Source organism: Lissotriton helveticus, chromosome 5_1 (assembly GCF_964261635.1).
Source record: "Lissotriton helveticus chromosome 5_1, aLisHel1.1, whole genome shotgun sequence".
Classification (NCBI taxonomy): domain Eukaryota; kingdom Metazoa; phylum Chordata; class Amphibia; order Caudata; family Salamandridae; genus Lissotriton; species Lissotriton helveticus.
This window is the reverse complement of record NC_136065.1, coordinates 1,774,847,464-1,774,865,375: the sequence shown is the minus strand read 5'-3', so window position 1 is coordinate 1,774,865,375 and position 17,912 is coordinate 1,774,847,464. Positions and strand designations below refer to the sequence as shown.

Here is a 17,912-nt window from a genome sequence, read left to right as displayed (position 1 = left end):
CTCATAAAGCCCTCACCCACCAACCTAGTTGGTGGCATGCTTCATCATCGGGCCCACCCAGTGACACCTAGCGTGTCCCGGGTGTGCTTCGACGCCTGATTACAGCGGAGCAGGTATGTCGCTGTGTGTGCGGTGAAGACTGTTATGAATAGTGGGTTTAAAACGGCTTGGCGGGGATCCCAGTGCCCGAGGGCAAATTACACTTAAATAGCTGGGTCACCGTCAGCGGTTAAAAATAAGGCTGTTGGATGTTAGAGGCGAGTTACGACCTCCCACATCCTGGGATGTGTCAACATGTTTCAGCCAGTGCCTTATGACTAAGCTGGCTTTCTTCAGGACGGGTAAACGGGTGTGTGCAGTTAAAACTAGTGGGTGTATATTCAGACTATGTGTATACACGCCCTAAAGTGTTTTTCTATGTGTGAGTGGGGGATTCCCATCTCAGAAAACACGCTAGTTTTTCAAAAGTGCTACTTCATGGTTTGAGAAGTGGCATGGGTTGACCAAAATTCTTGATCAGAGCCTGCCGTAGACCTGTACTGCCTCCTTCGCTGCACCGGTGCGAAGGAGGCAGTACAGGTCTACGGCAGGCTCTGATCAAGAATTTTGGTCAACCCATGCCACTTCTCAAACCATGAAGTAGCACTTTTGAAAAACTAGCGTGTTTTCTGAGATGGGAATCCCCCACTCACACATAGAAAAACACTTTAGGGCGTGTATACACATAGTCTGAATATACACCCACTAGTTTTAACTGCACACACCCTTTTACCCGTCCTGAAGAAAGCCAGCTTAGTCATAAGGCACTGGCTGAAACATGTTGACACATCCCAGGATGTGGGAGGTCGTAACTCGCCTCTAACATCCAACAGCCTTATTTTTAACCGCTGACGGTGACCCAGCTATTAAAGTGTAATTTGCCCTCGGGCACTGGGATCCCCGCCAAGCCGTTTTAAACCCACTATTCATAACAGTCTTCACCGCACACACAGCGACATACCTGCTCCGCTGTAATCAGGCGTCGAAGCACACCCGGGACACGCTAGGTGTCACTGGGTGGGCCCGATGATGAAGCATGCCACCAACTAGGTTGGTGGGTGAGGGCTTTATGAGCACACCTACCAGGTGCCACTAACCGGTGACGAAACATACTTGAGTCCTTGATAAATTAAATCAATTTTTTGTTTTTCTTGAATAATTAAGCTAGTCTATTTTTGATTTACAACATATAAACCGGGGGATATGGACTAGCTTTCTGGTCCTCTCTCTCCTTCTTGATACACGCAGGCACGAATAGTTGCCATGGTCCCTCTACCCGGGTATCCGTAAGCGATTTCAGCAATCGTAACTAAGGAATTCTCATTTTCCCATCCGGGATTCAAAACAAACACCGTCCGCTCGGCTATGGAAATCCAAACAAAATCATGAATGAAAAAGTAATTCAATAATTAAAAAACCTTACTGACCCTTTCTTTTGTTTGGATTTGCACTTTAATGATTTAACCGAGGTGGCATAATAAGTAATGAGGTTATGTCATGATTACAGTTGAAGATATATACAGAATTTAAAGCAATCGTGTTCATACCCGACAGAACCACTGTTGTAACTATTTATTTAGGTTGAGAGAGGGCTGGTGTATTGAGGGTGTCTCTGAGGCCCTGGGGGGTTGCGGTCCTTGATTGTCAGATCTGTATTATGGCAATGCATTATTAACCATCTCAGGTGGGGACTGGAAGAGTATACCCTGCATGGTTGCACAGCCCACCTGTTTGCCCCATTTCTTCGGGGCCAGTAGGACATGCGGCTACGTTGCTTGTTGTATTTGGACGATGCCCCAGTGTTCTGAGGGTTGCCCTTATACAGTTTCTTACCTCCCTAATTGGTTTTTCCTTTTCCCTTTTTGCTGTGGGAGCCTGTGGGGGGGACAGTGGAAATTTTGATATGCAAGCCCGACTTCTAAGTATCGGTTTCCGGAAAGGTGAGACCGCTGTTCATTGTTGTATACTATATTTTGATCTGCCATGGGTCACGTGATACTTACCTGGAATGTCCGGGGTCTCCGCACGCCATCCCGTAGGTATGCAATGTACTCCTATTTAAAACACCATAACATGCACATAGCATTGTTGCAAGAGACGCACCTTAAGGTGCTGGAGATTAGAACGCACATAGAGGGGTCAAATATATGCCACGGACCACTCCCTGTTTGCTAGAGGAGCCCTGATCTGCATACGCCCAGGCACATCTTTTGCCTTTGATGAGGTCCTTCCGGACAGGGAGGGCAGGTATGTGCTGGTAAATGGTAAATTGGACGGACGTCATGTACTGGTGGGAAGCGTATATGCACCGAATGTGGACTTGGGCCACTTTTTCGGCCAGTTTTCCCTTGCTTTGGGAAAGTGGTGTGAGATCTCGTGGTTGTTGGGTTGGGACATTAACAGTGTTTTGGATGATGGGGACTGACATATCCTTTCCACCGCTTAAGGGCACGGCTGGAACGAACAACTCTGCAGTGTTTAAGGGCTATGCACAACGCTGGGTCTGGTGGATGTTTGGAGATCTCACCCGTGGGAGAAGGTGTATTCATTTTTTCTCAGCACCTCATAACCAACATGTTCTGCTTGATAGGTTCTTTGGGTCCCCCTGCCTCCTTCCCTATGTCTCGAAATCGGAGTATTGGGCGCACACACTCCGATCACAATCCTCACTGCGTTGTGTTGGCTTGGGAGGGCGGGATCCTGAGAGTCCCTACATGGAGGCTGCAACCAGGCCATGCTTGATGATTTGATGTTTCGAGAGACGATTGGTGAGGCTATAGGGAAATACTTTGCACTCAATGCGGGGACTGCTTCCTCAGCGATGATGGAGTGGGCGGCTATGAAAGTCACTCTGAGAGGGAAGTGTTTGGGGCTGCGTTGCAGGCTGCGACAACAGGTGGCATTGAACCTGCTTGATGTAGAGCGACATCTGTTGTCATTGGAATCTAGGGCGGAAGTAGATGCTGGGAGATTGGCTGACCTGGTTGCGGAGCTAGAAACATGAGCTACTTGACTGACCTTGCTACCTTAACTTTGCAGCGCACTCCACGTCAGTGCACGCTAAAGCCGAACGTTCGGGGTCTCTTCTTGCTTGGCTGATTATACAGGAACAGTTGGGTGGGCCAATTACGTCTCTCCGGTCTTCGGATGGAGAACTGCGGTATACGCAGCTAGCAATCCATGGTGAGCTGTCCGCACATTTCACGCGGGCCTTGGAGGGGGCAGTACAGCAGTTCTTAGAGGGGCTTCAGTTTCCGGTTCTGTTGTGGGAGCAGCGGATGGAGCTAGATGCCCTGCTCACGCTGGATGAGGTTCAGGGTATAATGAGGTCTTTGCCATCTGGGAAGGCTCCTGGCCCTGACTGGTTCCCCCACAAATTTTATAAGTCATACGCTAACCCCTTAAGCCAACAGCTACTCAAGGTATACATTGAGGCACTTAAGACCCTTTCCCTCCCGGCCTCAATGACGCAGGCTACATTGATCATCCTCCCCAAACCAGGTGGGGACCCCACTTCCGTGGGGGCTTTCCATCCCTTTGCGCTCCTGAACGGGGACTATAAGATTTTAGCGAGTATCCTGGCGCCACTGATCCCTCAAATGGTTCATCGAGGGCAAAACGAGTTTGTACTGGCCCGTAGCACGTTGCTTAATGTACGGCGGCTGTTCAGGGTGATGCGCTGTGCTACTAGGGACTGGCCGATGGCCAGCTGTATTGTGCTGGACTTGGAGAAGGCTTTTGACACAGTTGAATGGCCCTTTGTTTGCTGTGCTCCAACAATCCTGACTTATATCTTAAGCCTTATTGGATTACTGTAAGGGGCCCCTAGGTTTGAATGCTGCTAGGGCCTCTCTTCTCTGATCCTATATTGATAGAACAGGGGACTCGCCAGGGGTGTCCCCTCTCTCCCTTGATCTCCGCCCTTGATCTTCACCCTGGTGATTGAACCGTTAGCGATGGCGCTAAGAACCTAGTCACCGGAATTGGGGATACGTCTTGGGGAAGGCACACATGCGATTTCTCTTTATGCGGATGACATTTTGTTATATGTTAAAAATATTTTGGCGATCCCGCAAGTCATTCCTGCTACATTGAGGTCTTTTGCATCTCTGTCTGGGCTGGGGGTGCACTGGGGCAAATCTTGCCTATACCCCTTTAATCCTGGTACGGAGGATCCGGGTTGGGAGGTAAATGGCATGGTAGTGCTATGGCAGCCGGTTGCGTTCAGATATTTGGAGATCCACATTTACATCAAAGATGAAGATCTTATGGACGGTAACATCACGAGTATGTTCACAGCGCTCAAGTCTCAGATCGAGTTTTGGAAGTCGCTCATCCTCTCGGTCATAGGTAGGGTGGAATTAATCAAAATTATCATGTTACCGCTTCTCCTTTATTATTTTGCTAACTTGCTGCTCTATCTACCTGTGTCCTTCTTCCAATCACTGGAGAAGATTGTTCGGGATTTCATCTGGAACAATTTGCGGTGCAGGGTGGCACTTGCGAAATTATACCTGCCTCATTCAAGGGGGGAGACTAGCTCGCCCCAACCTAGAACATTACTTCTTAGCATCTCAAATCATGTGGGCGGCGAAATGGGTGGAGGAACTACACTTGTCAGACTCGGCGGAGTGTGACCCCCTGTATTCCCTGGACAAAATTCTTTCCATATTCCATCCCTGTAACGGATTGAATGAATCTCTCACCCCTATTAGTCTTGCCGGTGCAGAAATGCTTCTGCATGGCGCTTCGTCTAACCAGCCCATATTAGGTATGCCGACCGTGCAGGGTCGCGTACAGAGTACGGACCTTACAGACTGGGTGGGAGTTGGTATAATTACCATAGGGGACCTATACGATGAGAGCACGTTGCGGTCGTTCCTCGCAATCACGAACGAAGGTGGTATTTCCCCAGGCCAGTTTTTAAATCATGCTTCCTGGACGGCTGCAATGAGATGTGGGGATACATTACGCAGGAACCTTCTAATGTGGTATGTGCATGTGATGGGTGCAGGAAGACATCTGCTGAAATGGTTTGCAGAGTCGATCAGTGAGCATACCCTATTAGACTTAACACTGTTGCAAGGTAAGTGGGAGGCAGATCTGGGGAGAACTTATTCGGAGAAGGAGGGGTCCATGGTCCTGGAGAGTACCAAGCAGGTCCTCAGAAACGCATGTTTCAGGTTAATCCAGTTTTACATTGTACATAGGGCTTATCTCTCCCCAAATAAAATCAATCATTTTTTTCATAGTCCGAATGCAAGTTGTCCACTGAGGTGCAAGTTGTCCACACTGGAAGCTGATCTATTACACATGCTCTGGTCCTGCCTCACTTTGCATGCTTATTGGAAGGGGGTGTTGGGGGCGCGAGCCACGTGCACAGGTAGAGAGGTTCCACGAACATGGGAGACGTGCATCACTGGTGTATTTCCAAGTAATAAAGAGCATAAAGCATTGACCCGGTTTCTGGATCTGGGTTTCATTGTGGCCAAACTGTTGATCCCCCGAAGGTGGAAGAGCCCCCGCCTTCGAAAGCTTGGTTCCTCTCCATGCTGAACTGGGTCAAGGCTAAAGCAATTTCCCTGGTAAGGGAGGACCATTGGGTTTGCAAACATTTTCCATCTCCACTGCATGGAACACTGTTATGTGCGCTGCAGGGGCTACGGGTGCCGGAGGACCCGCTGGATGTTCCCACTCCGGATGATTAGTGGGTTATGTAGCAGTAGACGTATGTCCCAAGCTTTAAATTGATGTGTAGATAGAGTTCCCTGTACCCCACACTAAATGGTAATTTCTTCTGGCAGTCGGGCTGCACACCCATGTGATAATTGATAGGCTCCTGTCTTATGACAACTAGTAACTGTGTTTCCCTCATTACCCCTGTGAGGCACTTGCTTCCCTTCCAGTCCCCAATTCTGTTTCCTTGTCCCACGTTGGGTGTTTTTCATAAAATTTGACTTCATAAACCGATTGCTGTGCTATGGCAGAGTGAAGCCATAAGAAATGTGCTTTTGTACTAGACAAGTATTGCATAATGAAAGATATAATGCACCTTAACGCGATTGTACAGATTATGGACGGAGGGAGATGATTCTATGATTGACAGAATATGCCGCTTGTCGTTACCAGTCATGTATAAGTTCGCTGATGTAACCAGGAAGTTGAGATGTTGATGTACGACCTGGACTTGTTACTTACCTACTGGCTCTGTAGGATGTTTTTCTATGATGGTATATCATTCTGTATTCATGTATACAACAACAAAATCTTAATAAAGAGATAAAACAAAAAATGGAAGGAAAGGAAGTTCCGGTTTGCAGGTAAGTACTTGTTTGTGGTAGTTGATATTCCAGGGTTCCCCCAGGGTCGAGGCTGCACTCCCAAAACATACTTAGCTGCACTAGGGTGGCTGGGTGCAGAGTGCTGAGGCCCAATGTTATCCAGTGGGAGCCTCCGGTAGGTGGCTGGTCACGAGCAGGCTACAAGGTTGTAGGAGCAAAGCTCCTGGTGTGAGGGTCAGGGCAAAGGGGATCCGTGTTAGCACCCAAAGTACACCCAGCTGGGTGCAGGGTGCTGTTTTGACATCAAGTGCCCTGTTGATTTCAAAGGGGATTATCTGGTTGCAGCAAACCCTGCAAGCTCGGGGACGAGGATCTTCTGGAGGTGACCACTGATTAGAGAGGTAAGTTGGGATGCCTGGCGATGCTGGGACACCGTCTGTTGGGCCACCAAAGGCCGTGGGACATTGGGTGCAGGGGTGTCTTTAGGCATCCGGTTTTCTTACCAGTTCCGGTCGCGGTCAGGGGAACCTCCAGAAAGAGGTTGCAGGCGTTGATTGGAGATGCGAGGCCGGTCAGAGATCACAAGATCTATGGTCAGGTTCCCTGGAGATACCTCCTCGTGGTGTTGGGACACTCGAACTCGGGCCGTGGACGTCTGGTGCAGAATGGTGCGGATTTGGACGGAGCCAGAGTCTGTGGGTGAGCAAATCTGGTGCTCATGGGAGACAAAGTCTTGGTTTTGGAAGGAAGGGCAGGTCCTTCGGGTTCCTGAGTGCTGCTGGCTGCAGGGCACACCAGGATTACGCTGGAGCAGGTTCGAGGTGGGGACAGAACGGTAGGGGAGGGAGGAGAGGGGGAGGGGAGGAGGAGAGAGGGGGGAGGGAGGGAGAGGGGGAGGAGAGAGGGGGGAGAAGGGGAGGAGAGGGGGAGGGGGGAAGGAGAGGGGGAGGGGGGAGGATAGGGAGAGGGGAGGGGGAGGGGGGAGAGGGGCGGGGGGGAGGAGAGGGGGGAAGGGGGGGAGAGGGGGATAGAGGGACTTAGACAGTCTTTCACAAGGACTGACATGTGGCCAAAGAGTGCCAATTGGCTTTTGTCTTATTAAATTTTAGGGAAAGAACATTGGCCCTGGGTACCTGTTTGGCAGGAACCCAGGGCACACTCACTCAAAGTACATCACCAGTTTGGCAAAAAGTGGGGGCAACCATGCAAAAAGAGGGCACTTTCTTACAGCCCACGATAAGCAAAATCTGGTGTCACGAGAAACTCCCTTCCAGCGTACCCTCTCTGCCCTACCTCTCATATTGGCAATTTGGTTGACAAAATATTCATGGGCAATTAAAGCGAATCCTGTGTAAACATCCTCTAGCGCTACTCACGATTCCATCACCTCTCAGCACAGTGCCCACAAACTCTGCTTTTATCAGTGTTTGACTCTGACATGCTCTCTACCACTTCTTGGTCATAGTACTGTAATAGGGGTCTGTGACTTTTTTTTTATAAGGTGTATGTGCTGTCGCAGGAATATCTATTGGGAGAAAATTCTCAGACACATCTGTTGTGTTGTCCTACTTAATGGGAGCTACATTTGACAGCAAGACAATCTTGCATTTTCTTTAGCCATCAGGACTTGAAATAGCACAAGGTTGGATGTTCACTGAACCTCTATCTTTTCACTTGTGATGGACTAAGTTTTTCCACTGCATATAAAACTGTTAGCCATGTCTGGGAAGCAAGACTTGATCAAAAGTGAATATCTTTTTGGTATTGAGCCCAGAAACTAGCACAAATCAGTCTTGCTTTACTAATGAACCTGTATTATGCTTCTATTATTTGTCTTATTTCTGAATGTTCCCTCCTCCCAATCATGGTCTAGTTTTGTTTAATTTTTCAATATTAAAACAATTTAAAAAAAGTACTTAAAACCAGTCTGTTACTATGTAAAGCAAACACAAGGAGATAATGGACGGAGCGCTGAAACTTTTCAGACACTCACCCCCAAGTCACAGATCTGGGTTGAATCCATCATCGTTCTTTAGCTCACTTCGCCACCCCCGTTCAGACACAGCTATATGCAAATCAGTCTTGACCCTGTGCCTTATGGAAACAGTCCAGCCCGAACTGCTAAGCCAGGTCTTCCCTGGACCCAGAAACAAGCACCCTGGAACCGGTTTCGGGCTAACAGCCCTCATCAGCCAGGATAGCTTGAATCCAGTGGCAAAGTGAGCAAGGGACCCACGTCTGGGCATACCCTGCCAACTTCGGGCACACGCTGAAACTTTTCAGACACTCCCCTGCCCCCCCCCCCTCCCAGTCACAGATCTGGTTTGAATCCATCATAGTTCTTTAGCTCACTTCACCACGCCAGTTCAGACACAGCTATATGCAAATAAGTCTTGACCCTGTGCCTCATGGGAACAGTCCACCCCGAACTGCCAAGCCACGTTTTCCCTGGACATATCAATTTCTAGCCAACAGCATTGAAAAAGAGGTAGGGAGGAGTTTCTACAAGCTCACAGTAAACCTATCTGTATGTAAGGGACAAGCTTGTTTTCTCTACACCATTGCCACCTTGCACTTGCTCACACTTGTGTTGGCGAGGGGTGCCTATGAAAAGGACAGGAAAGCCATCACATGGACTTTGAAAAATATCACCCCACAGGGAGACCACCATCTTGTGCAGTTACCTGTATGGAGTTGCAAATAAATGCCCACCATCCTTCTTCTAGTTTCAAGATTACACACAAGAGAAGCATACATTCAAACCCACACACGGGCAAAAGAACTCAGACTACGCAAACAAGCATCTCACAGACCTCCCTTAAGAGAGAGGAAGAGACCAACAGGATTTGTGGGAAGTGAGACCCGCTCCATAGATTGCTTTGTGCAATTGACACAATGACTTGGAGATTATACATTTTCTTATCCTGAAGCCTGTGCAGACATGCTAGATTGTGTAGCAGTGGGTCAGTGGCAGTCTGATTAACTGCACTTCAATAATTAGTTGGGGAGCACCAGTAAAATAGAATTACTGTAACCCATGAAAGTAGACACGGTGTCCTAAAACTCCAAACTTATCTTTTTATGGTAGAAAAGGAATGAAAGACAACACATATAAAAGCTATGCAATTTAAATGAGAGAAAAAAAGAGGGCTGCATTAAAGATTGCTTCTAAATTCCTCATCTTGGTCACTGGAACAGTAGTAGGACCCAGTTCTTGGAGCTACCATATTTCTTCCCAGAGTCGGAAACCTCCTTATTTGTTAGAAGTAGTCGGTTGGCCACTGGACTTTCCAGTCCCCTTTTTTATTACAGTGGCAATAATATAACACAATTAAAGTAGCCATAAGCTGGTAGATGTGAGCATGGCTGAAGAGTAAAAGTAATTGATGTTCCGTTGATTGCAGTGTGATATATTTTTTTTTTTGGCCTGTCCTGACTCAGGAATATAATTTATTCTGTTCAAAAACGACCAACTTGGAGATGGGAGAAAACTTATTGTCCATCCTTTGCTCTCCTCGAAGATGAAAAAAATGCTCTACATGAACAGTGATGAAAATATCCAGCTACATAGAAATCTGTTTTTCAGTTTACAGTACCGTGGATAATGGTGCTGTACAAGCACATACTGCATGTTAATTGAAGAGTATTTTGTGTTTTTCTAAATTAGGGCAAATTAGTGTGTCATGTCTGATACTTGTTTGTCTTCTCTTCCTCTCTCCTGCCAGCAAATAAAAGTAACAATGAATGAGGAGGATATGGACACCTATGTTTTTGCTGTTGGAACAAGGAAAGCACTGACCCGGCTCCAGAAGGAGATGCAGGACCTGGTATGTTTCGCTCCTTCTGTAATCCTCTAAAAGGAATTATTGGCATGTGGAAGTACTGGGTGAAATGTGACTGCTGCCTGGTGATGTCTAGTATTTAGTATCCATGTCACATAAAGAGAAGGATAGTGTCTGTAATGATTACAGAGATGGTTAAAATAGTTTAAAAATCTGGTGACCATCTCGAAGCCAACAGAACATGTCCTTCATGGGGTCTGCAGGCAGGCAACCTTAGGGCTTGAAGAAGGGAGGATCTTATGGACTTCATTGGGATACAGGGTTGGTCAGGATGTTGCAAGCTCACCAATTCTCTTAATGCTGGCATTATTGTAGCTGAACTTGTATTCCGTAGATCGGATAGGGACGCCGTACCCAGCAAAGAATATATATATATATATATATATATATATATATATATATATTATTATTTTTTTTTTTTTAAATCCTTTTATTAAATGCAAACAACAAATAAACAGAAAAGAAAAAACAGAAAACCAGGCAATACGGTACAAGTACGTCATGTCGGTGCTGGGGGGGGGGGGATACATAATCAAATCAATTGCCAGAAGTAGGTGATGAGACTGGGGAAGGGGGAAGAGTCCAGGAGCAAGCAAGGTAGCTAAATACCCGTGGAGGAAACATCAGGTTGGGGGGATGACAGGTCAATATCCATTCCCGGGGGGGGGGGGGGGGGGGGGCGGGAATACAGATGCCACCACGGTAATCGTTCCATTGATTTCAAATTTACCCAAGGTCACCCATCGAAGCTGCGCCAGGCCATAATCATTCGGCTCCCAGACATTCAGCAGACACCGCCTCGCCTCTGGCATTGATCGCACACCCGTGACCTCACTCATCACTTCATGCACACGAGTCCAATAGCTCATAACCGCAGGGCATTCCCAAATAATATGGAAGAACGTGCCCACCAGACCACAACCACGCCTGCACAGCCCATCCACAGAGAATCCCATTCGCACCAGACGAGGACCAGTCACGTAGACCCTATGGAGAATTTTGAGCTGGACAAACCGGAGGCGCGCCGGGATAGCCACCTCCTTCGGGGAGGAAATCGCCGCCTGCCAATCCTCATCGTCTAGTTCCAGATCGTCACTAGTCCACACTTCCCGAAGGGTACTCAGTAAGTCGGATCTGGCATTGATCAACTTCTTGTATATGAGTGAGATCGTGCTGTCAGGGACATGCCCGTCGAGCACCCGATCTTCAAGCGGGGACGCCTCCGGAATATCCGAGCACAGGGGGAAACACAGACAAAACCGCATGCCGGATTTGCACGTACTGAAAGGATTCTCTATCATTCAAGTCATACTCAACTTTCAGCTCCTCAAACGTCTTGACTCTACCCTTGATCCACACATCATTCACCCTGCTGATACCGATCACATCCCACTTATCGAAACCCTTCGACTTCCAGAGGGAGCTAAGTTTTTCCGATGCATAAAGCGGGGTAGCACGGGTCGGCCTATCAGCCCAGCCCAGGGCCGCTGTAGCGCGATGCCACACCTGCACCGCTGTCCTAGTGGGGCCCGTGAGAGATCCGTCAACAGATTTCGCATACAGAGCCCTGTTGTAGTTGCCACCAGGCAACAGCCATCTATCCATCTCAAACGCCGGGCTCAGTAAAGGACCGTAAGTGCAATGATTGATGGCTCCCAGCTGGGAGGCCCAATAGTAGCGGCGGATGTCCGGGAGCGCGATACCCCCGTCATACCACGGGAGCGTCAGCTTCGCAAGAGCAATACGAGAACGGCCCCCCCCCCACACCAATTGCCTCTGTAGACTTTCAATCTCCCGGAAGTACCGGGCGGGCACCACATCAAGTGTATTCTGCAACGCATAAAGGAACTGAGGGAGCGACATCATCTTAAATAACGCCGCCCGTCCCAAAGGAGAGAGAGGGAGCCTGCCCCGCGCTGTCACATCGACACAGAGGCGCTGGAGAGGGGGCAACAAATTGCGTTCATAACGGAGCACAGGGTCCAAGGTGATAAAAATCCCCAAGTACTTGAAACCCTCCCGCACCACCGAAATAGGACATCCCCGTGGCAGGAGGGGGGCCCCGCCGCATAAAACATAGATGCAAGACTTCGACCAGTTGATGACCAAACTAGAGTTTTTACGGAAAGAAGTTAAAACGTCAAAGAGGACGATCAACGATTTCTGGGGCGACGTAAGATATAGGAGTATATCGTCTGCATATAAGGATATTCGGTCCTCAAACTCCGGAGTCTATCTAATGCCCTTCAAGGACGGTTCCCATCTCAGCCATGCCGCCAACGGCTCCAAAGCAAGGGCGAACAAGAGAGGGGACAAAGGACAGCCCTGGCGCGTTCCCCTACCAAGAGCAAAGGAGGCCGAGACACGACCGTTGACCACCACCTGGGCTAAAGGGTCGGTGTAAAGCAATTGCACCCAGGCAATAAAGGAGGGGCCGAAGCCAAATTTAGAGAGAACCGCCCATAAATAAGGCCATTCCAACGTATCGAACGCCATAGTGGCGTCCAATGACGCCAAGATGGCAGTTTCACGCAGAGTCGCCGCTCGCGCGAGGACTCCATGCAGGCGCCGAAGATTAAGTGCTGTGTTACGATGGGGTATGAATCCGGACTGATCCGGGGGAACCAGATCGCCTATAACCATGACCAAGCGAGTGGCAAGTACCTTGGCCAGAATCTTCGGTTCGACATTAATCAATGATATGGGCCTAAAGGAGGCGCAGCGGTCACGCGGCTTGCCATCCTTGTGGATCACCACTATGGAAGCCAGTCTTTGGTTGGGAGGGAGGGAGCCTGCCTCCAATGATTCCAAAAATATCGATCGCAAATATGGTAAAGCTCCACCGGGAGCCCATTAGGACCCGAAGCCTTCCCCGAGCGAACCGAGCGAATAGCCGTAGCAACCTCATCAACCGTAGGCGGAGCCTCTAGAAGGTCCCTGTCAGGGTCAGACAAACGTGGCAGCGAGATATCCCGCAGGAGCAAGTGGGAGTCCTGTTCCGGCCTATCAGAAACGGGGGAATACACTTCCCGAAAGTGGTCAGCGAAACATGCAACAATATCAGCAGGGTCGGTGATACGCACTTCGTTCACATCAACAATCACAGGGACAACCCGACTCGCACGTTCCCTCTTATCCAGCCAGGCAAGCAATTTCCCCGCCTTATCCCCCACATCATACAGTCGTCCCTGTTGCTCCCTGCTCATCTCCCTTGCAGCATCAGTCACCAGCGCTCTATACTCAAGTTGTTTCAGACCCAAAAGGTGCAGCCTCTCCGGGGTGACCTCGGTTTCCAACTCCCCCTCAAGAACGGTGATGTCATTTTCAACACGAACAACCTCCTCCCGCCTACTTCTCTTGACATTGCCAACCATGGAGAGAGCCTGGCCCCGAATAACAGTCTTGTATGCTTCCCACAACGTGACAGAGGAGGACACAGAACCCACATTTTCGGCAAAGTAGTGGTCAATCGCTTTAATTAGTTCCGCCCGAACCTTGGGGTCTCGGAGATACCAGGAGTGGATCGGGGCCACCCTACCCTCCGACCCCAAATGAGCGTCCACGACCAACCACAGCGGGGAATGATCCGAGATACCCCTAGCAAGATGTTTCACCTCCCGTATGGAGGAGGGCATAAGTACATAATCTAATCTCGAAAGACTGCCATGGGCACCAGAGTGAAAGGTATACTGCAATTGCCCAGGATGAAGAAGGCGCCAGCAGTCGGTGAGCCCCAAAGCCTCCAGGAAATCCCTCAACCAGGACTGTGACTTCGCAATGTCTCGGGGGGGGGTAGCGATCACACATACCCGACACCACAGAGTTAAAGTCCCCACCCACTACAAGGAGACCCTCAGGGAATCCCAAAATCACTCGTCCCAGATCAGCATAAGTGGCAGTCTGGAGACCCGGGGGCACGTAGACAGAGAGCAAAGTGACAACCCGACCCTCCCAACGCCCCACAATGGCAGCGTAGCGTCCCCTGTCATCAAGGATGACGTCATCAACAGCAAGGGGGAGGGAGTTCCGAACCAGAATGCCCACCCCCCTGGAGCCAGAAGTGAAACCCGAGTGCGCGACAAGACGATAGCCACGCCTATTCATTGCGTGGCACGTATTGCCAAGCAAATGCGTCTCCTGAAGCAGGACCACATCAGGGGACAACCGTCTCAAAAGCTGCAACACCACGCCCCGTTTAATTCTATCTCCCAACCCGTTCACGTTCCAACACAGTACCTCAAGTCCCCTAACCCCCATCCCAAAGGTCAACCCCGTCCCCACCCCACACCTTGTACGACACTATACGACAGGAGATCATCAACAATATGCCTTGAAGAAAACAATGAAACAAAAACTGCAACCCCCCAATCAACCCCATACATCATACCCCCCACCCCGCACCCCTGCGTAAGACTCAAAAGCCACCCCAACTTGCAGTGTGCCTGTCGCCCTAACATACAACTATTCTACAAAAAGAACCCCAGAGGAGGGAGACTCGCCCATCCCCCCGCCCACACCCCAAGAAGACAGCATGATAGCAAGCAATAGTGGCAAAGCACCAAACCACAGCCAAAAGTCAAGACGATGGACCGGGAGCCGAGTCAGCCCCTTATTCCTGCTCCACCGGGCCTCCCTCCGCACCACCGGAGTGTTCAGAACGATCCGGGCCAGGGGGCAATGAGTCCAGCCAGTCACTTGCCGCCCCTGGATGATCAAAGAAAAAAGTTCGCTCGTTGTACACCACACGTAGCCGGGCCGGGAAAAGCATGGCGTACTTCATGTCTCTAGTCCTCAGTCTCTTTTTTACCCCCTGGAATCCTAGTCGCTGTTTCTGAACCTGCTGGGTAAAGTCCGGGTAGAAGCTGACTGCAGTGTTCTCATAAGCCGTAGGACCTGATAGGCGCGACGCTTGCAGGATTGCGTCCCTGTCCCGAAAATTAAAAATCCGAGCAATGATGGGTCGCGGAGCGGCGCCCAGCTTAGGCGGACCACCCTGGATCCTGTGGGCACGTTCAACAGCAAAAAACTTGCTGAGGCCCTTGGGTGCAAGATGATTCAGGACCAAATCCTCCACCAGCAGGTCCACTGAGGAAGCCTCCGAAGTTTCCGGGACACCAACCAGACGGACGTTGTTTCGTCGTGCACGGCCCTCAAAGTCATCCAGGCGGCGAGTGAGATAGTCACGGGCGGCTCGCAAGTTACCAACCTCTGCCTGTAAATCGGAGACGTCAGTAACAAGACTTGATGTCTTTAGATCGAGGGATTTGACCTTCTCATTAGTTTTCGCAAGGTCGGCCCTGATCAAGGTAACATCGACCGCAACCGTATCCAACTTGTGGGCCAGGGCCTCATATTGTTGACCCAGTGTGGCCTTCATCCCGGCATTGGCGCCCATGACATCCCTCAACAACAGCTCTTCATCCAGCGGGGAGTCTTCCCCCACCGTGGCCGGGGATTTAGCTGGTCCACCCGGAGAGCCCTTGACGAGGGTGTATCTGTCCATGACATTTGATTGCACGGAGCCCCCTCTCGTTGCCGGTCTGGTCTTGCGTTTCTCTCCCTCAGGCTTGGCGGCCATCTTAGTTCTTGTGCCCCGAAGGGTAGTCCTAGACCTCGTAAAAATGACTAAAATCGATACGCCCGCACCAATATAGAAATGAAGAGGCAAACCAGTCACCAAGTGGTAAGTGACAGTGGGCCGAGGCACCGGTCGGTGAACAGCGGTGAGGTAAAAAGCAGCAGGCCAGGGCGATTGAAACAAAGTCAAGTAGGACTAGGCGCCTGAAACGAAACTGAAAGGAGACAGCCGGGAAAAGAGGCTCGCGTGATCCGTTGTTGTTCAATTACCGCCCGGCTGGCAGAGAGACAAGCCCGGGGGCAGCACTATGGAGCAGGCCGAAAAAGTTCAAAAGGCCATATCTCCAGCTCCCGATGTCCAAATCAAAGTCCGAAAACGGATAAACGATCAGCAGGGCCGTGCCAGTAATAACCCGTCGTCCAAGTCAGGATAGAGTTCAGGATAGTCGGTGGAGGCGAAGGTCCGGGAGCCCTAAGCTCACGCGACCATCTTGGGTGCGCGCTAAGCTCCTCCGCAAAGAATATTTTTGAAACCGCCCAAACCTTGTTATCTTCTCAGCGAGACCGATTGAAACGAAGTAAAAGGCTCGCAGATACTTATAACTGGGGCTTTAAATAAGATTCGAAGATTACCCATATCTACAACACAGATCGATTGTAATCAACTGCATATTTTATTCGATATATATTCTATCGAATGATCCTACACTTGTGACCCCTGACGAAGGGGCCTTAGCCCCGAAATGCATTGGGTTTTTTCAATATATTGTTTTGTGAAACATGTATTCATGACATAATGATGTGACTGTTTTTACTCAAGAATGATTGCATAAATATGTATGAATATTTACTGAAAACTTTGAACTATTGATAAAGTTGTTTTGAAAACGTTCAATTGGATAATTTGAGCTTTTTGTAGTGCGCGCTAGAGCCCTGGTGACCTTGCGTTACCAGGCCATATACACTTGATTTACACAGTCAGCAGGCACTGATCTAGCGCAGCACACCTACCGAACAAACAATTAAGTTGCATTAAAACGAGTGCAATACCCACATCTATTCATTTTAGGCATTATTGTAGCACCACATCCAAGACCATTTTCTTTCTAAATTTATCATATTGGTTTCTCCTGACCAGCTGGGCTGTTTATAGCTTGTGGCTATTGAACAGTCTCTGCTTGAGTTTTCCTCCACACAAATCCTCCTCTCAGCTTGATGTTGCAGATTTGCCTGGGTTAAACAAAACATCTCTTGGTATGTGCAGTTCAGGCTCTCTTTAAGGCAGGTAAGCTTTCCTCATCCTCATGAGAGGGTGCAATTGCAATGCTTCTTGCAGAATTTCAGATTTGGGCCCAACCTAGAGAAAGCGCAGCAACCCAGCAGCGGTTCAGCTCCTGGTAACATGTTTGCCATGCACTGGTGCACTCAAACAAGTGCCAAGTATTGGCTCTGTCTCACTAGGGCTAGTATTTATCCCACTTTGGTCCCCAAATCATGGTGCTGCTTTTTCCAACAGTTCAAAAGCTCTGCATATGTTAGGGATAAGTGCATCTTCTTGTCAAGGGATCTTCAGTAATATTGATAAACACTGAATAGTCCTGCCCATGCGAGGAATCAATGGAACACATTGACAAGAGAAAACTCTGACATTAAATATGTCTTTGTACAGGCAACATTAGCTTTACATATTTTAATCTTTTAAAAGCCAAAAGAAACTTTTAGCAGCATTGCTGCTCTTAAACAGTCCTTGTGTTTCTCTTTTAAAACAAAAAACATATCTAATCTGGTCATGGGCACACCCTCACATAGAAAAAGACTATGCTGTCACTTTGCCAGGGAACCTCTACAGTCACAGCATCAGTAACAGTCTCTCTGTTCTTTTTTCCGGCTCTGATGAAAGGAGACCAGAATTCTGATATCTTCCCTTTCATATCTATCAAACTTAAATTCTTTAGAAGGCATATTTTGTTTTTTATGGTTTCAATCGTTTTATTGAAGTCTTCATGGTAAACAATAAATACAGCACCTACCTACAACCACTGGCTGGTGGGGAAATAGCATGACGTATACTTATATTGTTAAAGAAAGAGAAAGGAAGAATAAGAAATGAAGATAAGGAGTAAAAACAAGAATCGCTAGAGAAAACGACTGAGACCTACCCATTACCTAGTAC

The 17,912-nt window shown here is 48.9% G+C and overlaps 1 protein-coding gene across 4 annotated transcripts in view; it reads left to right on the top strand.

Annotated features, from left to right (window-relative positions):
• CCDC47 (coiled-coil domain containing 47) overlaps positions 1 to 17,912 on the top strand; it is a 353,169-nt gene that overhangs the window by 177,401 nt on the left and 157,856 nt on the right. For all 4 annotated transcript variants that reach the window (XM_078645050.1, XM_078645051.1, XM_078645052.1 and 1 more), the window contains exon 7: positions 10,046 to 10,147. In XM_078645050.1, the coding sequence (XP_078501176.1) occupies positions 10,046 to 10,147 (102 nt within the window). The remainder of the gene's footprint in view (positions 1 to 10,045; positions 10,148 to 17,912) is intronic.